The sequence below is a fragment of the Temnothorax curvispinosus genome, unplaced genomic scaffold (genome assembly GCF_003070985.1).
Source record: "Temnothorax curvispinosus isolate PA1 unplaced genomic scaffold, ASM307098v1 QBEX01009384.1, whole genome shotgun sequence".
In the NCBI taxonomy this organism is placed as follows: domain Eukaryota; kingdom Metazoa; phylum Arthropoda; class Insecta; order Hymenoptera; family Formicidae; genus Temnothorax; species Temnothorax curvispinosus.
In genome coordinates, this window is record NW_020219164.1 from 81 (window position 1) to 5,788 (window position 5,708).

The following is a 5,708-nucleotide window of genomic DNA, read 5'->3' on the forward strand; positions in this document are numbered from 1 at the left end:
ATATATATATATATATATATATATATATATATATATATATATATATACACTTTATTCTACAAACATGTAGAATCTTTTAAGATAAAGAAAAATGTTAACTTTCGTTTTAATTCTTAATTTTGGTTGCTTATTCATAAACTCTCTTAATAGCGTTTTTTGTTTATTTGTGAAATGTAACACATAACATAATGTCTATATAAAGATACTATAATTAAAAAAGTATAACTGAGTAGACTGTTCATGTGATACATTGCAACAAATGTGATCTCTTAAACTTGTCAAAATTTAATTGTTAAATTAAATTAATGAGATTAAGTTCAGTTAATTTTAAAGATTTTATATGAAAATGCGAGAATTACAGTTTATTACTTTGTTTCTTAATAAGACGTATCTAAAAATATTATAAAATATAGTTTTACAAAACCGTTTCTTTTTTTGTAGATGCGTTTATTTAAATTAATTTTGAAATAATGTTATTTTATTTTTTAGTAAAATAAATTAATAAAAAAGGATTATTATAGAAATTAATCATTTTGTTTCATATCTGAATTGATGTTAAAAAGTGAGGAAGTGTTACATGTCATGGGAAATACGTAATAATATGTCAGAGAACTCTAAACATTTCTTTCATATCATATATCTTTTATTGTATTTATAAATTGTAAGAATAAATAAAATATTTGGCTTAAAATATAATGTATTAATTCCTAACTAATGTAAATCCACTATCGACAAAACGATACTGAATGATAAACAACTTATAAATCAGGAGAAGTAATTTACAATCATTAGTCGCTGTTTACTTCTACCAGCTGCAAGATCTGCATCAATTCTACGAACGTTTCTTTCAACCATATTTCTTTCGTTTGCAATATGATTTTCGTTATACATCCCAAAGTCTATATCTTCATTATCGTCATTTAGGTCCAGTGGCACATTTTGGTCAATGCACATATTGTGTAAAACAGCACACGTATATATAATTTTAGATGCTGTTGGTGGAGAGTAATGAAGTACTCGATGCTTCAAAAGACATCTGAACCGCATTTTCAGAAGTCCATTACATTGTTCTACCAATGCACGACATCGCATTTGTTTTCTATTATATAGAGCTTCTGGACTACCTTCAACAGCACCTATTATAGGAGTCATCATCCAAGGCCTGAGAGAATACCCTGAATCACCTGCAATCCAAAACATACAATGTAAAAATTTTTGATACTATAAATATATAGTATCAAAAACTTCTGTGCGTGTGTGCATGCGTGCATGAGTGCGTGCGTGTGTGTTTGTGTGTGTGTGTGTGTGTGTGTGTGTGCGCGCGCGCGCGCGCGTGCGTGTTTGCGTGTGTATATGCATAGGTATAGCTCATTAAACTCGATAAGAAAGTCCTACACCGTATTTTGCAATTTTTATAATAATTATTAAATAAATATAGCAAGGTAATGCCTGAAACTAACCGCACGTTTATATTCGCCGTACATACATAATCGTGAAACGGAAAGAACTTTTGTTTAGTTTAATTCTCCATATCTATTTACTTTACTTGTGTTTTTCTCTCAATTTCAAATTTAAACCATACTTTACGTTGCTCGCAATTTCTTTTAACATATATCTTACCTAATAAATGGAAATTTTTCTGTGGAAAGCGCCTATATAGATGAACCATAGCGGTTTTTGCATTGGAATTATTCCATATAAATGTATCGTGAATGCTCCCAGGATAACGTGCATTGATGTGCATAATTCTCAAGCGCCAGTCACATATCTGTAATAAATATATATACAATATACAAATAAAAGATACATATATTTAATGTGCTATATTTCATTTAAAACTTACCAATTGAGTATTTATTGAATGGTACCCCTTCCTATTTATGTATATATGTTCCGGATGAACATTATTATTCGCCGGTGGAAAAATAGCAACATGGGTACAATCAATGCAGCCTATTGTACCTGGGAATTCAAATTTTCTGTAGAATCTGAAATAATAAAACAGTAATATAATATTGATACTGTAATGTATGTATGTGTTTATTTTTTATGCTAAAACAAAAAAAATTAAATTCGAATCATACTGTGCTCGCAGTTCATTCAATTCTGCTAATGTACTAAGAAACTTAATCCACTCGTTCATAATTTCTTCTCTCGATACAACATTAATAATTTCATGGATGCAGCGAGAGACTGTTGGCTGACTAACACCCATGTAAATATTTTTACCAATGTTCAATTGATACGATCCACTCGCGAAAAAGCGTAATGCTGTTGTAACCTATATATTTTGTTTTTTTAGTTTAATGTGTGCATATCATACATATATATTTAAGTTGAGTTATACAATATTAATACATTACCTTTGTTGTCAAATTTATAGCAGATATTCTCGTTTGAGGAGCCAAATGTGGCTCAACAATTTCTATTAATTTTGTTGCAGCAGCTTTATTGAGTCGGAATAATTGCACAAATTCTTTGTTACTTAATTCGAAAGGATCTTCCCGGATGTGAAATCTTCGTCTTCTTCTCTCTGGAATGTCCACATTTTCCAAAGCGTTCATAATCGGTGCGTTTATTACAACGTCTTCCAAATCCATTTTTGCATAAATTATGCGTTTTTTGTGTTTCTTGAAATTTATAAGACAATTAATTTAGTGAATTTTCAATACTTCTATTTTAACACAAAATATGTAATATGCTTACCTAATAGGTTATGATACTTCAGATCAAGATGTGGACGTTCTTGTGTGAAGGCTTCTATTACGTCTTTCATCACTGAAACGTATACGTTTCTCACGAAACGAATGGTATAAACCATTCGTTGCATCGTATACGAAAAATTGCGTATACGTTGCTACTTGCGACAGTCAAGAATACTGGTCTAGGGATTTTCTATTGCGATCATTCGCAATTTGCTATTTGCGTATACGCAACTATTTCAAGAATAGGGCCCCAGGTACTTTGGGATCTCTCCCATCACTCTCCCGCCGGCCCTTGGTTTCGATGCCAAGGAGTTTCTTCTCCGTAGAACCTTCCATAGATGCTGTTTGCCCTCAAGCTGGGGTGATTTTATTTCGGGGTGACCTTCCCCTAGGCTGGTTGGCTCCCCGCCTCACGAGCCCAGCCTACCCGAGCCCTCGGGTATTTCTGGGTTCGCCACACCCGTATCAAAGACGCCCACCAGTGACCCCGAAGGACCCCCGGCGGCCGCCCCCGACCCCTGAGGCTTCGCCCGCCGATCGGCGCCAACAAAGGAGGCCCCGCCATCCCGCCCCCGCGCACGACAAGGGACCGGGACCCCCAGAGCCAACACCGCCGACGGGCACCGTGCGCACCGCCGGCTCTTACGTCCGACGGCGAGACACCACCGGCCCTTACCCTGAAACGTCAGGGCGGCCCGGTGGGTCTTCCTATCCTTGGACCGCCCGGCCCCGACCTCGGACTTTTTCGAGCGGCCCGGGCAGCTCGCGGTGAGCCCGCAACCCCAGGACCTGCCGGAGCACCGGCGTGCAATGGTCCTGAAGCTGTCCGCCATCCTGCCGGAGCACCGGCGTGCAATGGATGACGGAAGGCCCACCTCTTCTCGCCGGTGGGAGAATCATTATCCCCCTATCGGTCCCGGTCGACAGGGCGTTTGACTCGAAGTCGCCTTCCCCTACCGGCTGTTGGAGTCCGAGTCGCCAAAGCTTGTCAGACTCCTAAGCAGGGCAGCCGGACCCCCGGTTTGTATTCTAGGTTTTCCTTCTCATAGGACGGCCGGGTAACGGAGCCAGCCAAGCTGGCTCGTCCTTCACGGTCCCGTCCGACCGGGCGGACTTTTTATAGAGGCCGCCTATCTAGCGAGTCTTGAGAAGGACTCCCCGGTCCACGACAGGCCTCGCGGACTGCCATGGATTACGGTACTGGTGTGCTCGGGTACTCCGGGTTCGCAAAACCTGTAGTGGAGGGCTCCCCCGGGCCTCTAGAGGCTCCGGAACGGTGCCCCCACCCCCTGGAGGGAAAGAAGACCTCCGGTTTCCTACTTTCCGCGGCGTTGGTCGTACGTTGTCGACCTTAATATTTTTGGGTCCCCCAGGTGACACTAAACGCGTCTATACCCTTCGCTTTCGCGTATTACGCACCGTTCGCTATTCTCGCGGGCATTGACTCTAGGTGAATGTCGCTTCGACATTCGCGTCCTACGGGCTTTCTTGAAGCCGATAATGCCCTTGGTTGCTGTGTGGTTAGGATGTCCCGTTAGTCCGTTCGCGGGGCATTAGTCCGCCGTTGACGGGAGTGGGGGCGTTAGCTTTGTCGTGACTTCCCGAAGCCATTGGCATCGTTTGTCCTTGAAGAAAATGCTAGGTTTGCTATTTGGCGAACCCGGTGCGCTACCGATATAGGAATTTCGCTAGCGTGTGTCCCACGTATCTCGTAGTTTGCTCGCGTCGAGCAACTTTTAATTTTGCGTTTATCTCCAAAACTATGCTTTGTTTCGCGCAATGAGTCGCGTAATATTGTTCCCCGGTTCACGCTTAAACTATATCCGAAAGTGAATTTCCACTCTTGGGAACCTGTTCGTTTGAGTCCCAGGAGTGTGTCCATAACCTTAAAGTCTCGAATTTGCACTCGTTACGCGTTTACCTCCTGAGTGTTGTCGCGCGCTTGGGCGTGGGAGTAAAGGGTATGTTGTTACGAAATATAACTTTATTTGTAAATAAAAATTAAAAATTATAAGGCTCTCGTGATTAAATCGATTAAAGGGAAAGAGGCAGTAAGAGCCGGCACGGTAAATAGGGCGCAAGTTATATATATTTTTTATCGTCAATACATAAAAAAATTCGCGAACGTTTCGACCATTTTTGTGGTCATCTTCAGCGCAATGTGTAAAATAGAAACTCTATTGTAACGCGGTCATTAGGCTATTGTATACTCGCACGTCGCACGTTCCTTTTTCCATGCGGTCATTCCGGTGTGTGTGCGCTACTCCATAGGCAAGCAACCTTGAATCCCTCCCAAGTTAGAAGGCCAGGAGGACCATGTTGCATTTGGTACTTCATTATATGTTACACGATACCTGCGTACATACAAAGCGACACACTGATTTACGGTTCACATCGATATAAAATTGAACACTGTGAGTTACTTACAATGAAATCGTAAACGGTATAGCGCACAAAACGACAGATAACAGACGCAAGTTATCTTGATTGTTAGTTGACATTGCTTCGAGAGATAATACTTGATCGTAAAACGGTACAGCGCGCAGCGCACAGATAACGGACGCAAGTTGTCTCGACAATGTTTCAAGAGGTAATGACCGATCTAATATGTTTCGCTTGCCTCGAGGTTAAAAGATCGATGTATAAGAATTCGGTGAAAAACAAATAACGGTAATGCCAGTCAGAGACCTTGTAACACGGTAATCTATGTATAATACAGATTCACAATAATAAATAATAAATAAAGCGTGAAACGCGGAGCTCTCAAATTTTTGGAAGCCCCTCGATCACATCGAGATAGTTCTCGGGTAAATCCTCGGTGTCCGTCTGCATATTCAGACCATTCTTCTGTCTTTTAATACATATCATCTCAGATATTAACCGTTTACTAATATATGGTTCGCTGTCCAAAATTTCCACCGCATTCCACTCGAAATCATGACCAAACTCTAATCTATGCTCTGTGATTACTGAGCGACTGGTTGTGTTTCTTCTTACGTGGGC

General features: G+C 40.7%; 1 protein-coding gene across 1 annotated transcript; it reads right to left on the reverse strand.

Annotated features, from left to right (window-relative positions):
- Positions 1–803: 803 nt before the first annotated feature.
- LOC112458939 (putative nuclease HARBI1) lies at positions 804–2,746 on the reverse strand (the record flags this gene model as incomplete). The annotated part of the gene is made up of 6 exons (XM_025022780.1): positions 2,707–2,746; positions 2,364–2,630; positions 2,085–2,281; positions 1,844–1,988; positions 1,621–1,768; positions 804–1,184 (listed from the first exon to the last, which is right to left on the reverse strand). Coding segments are annotated over exons 2-6 (1,108 nt in total), but the record flags the coding sequence as incomplete, so codon positions are not given.
- Positions 2,747–5,708: the final 2,962 nt, after the last annotated feature.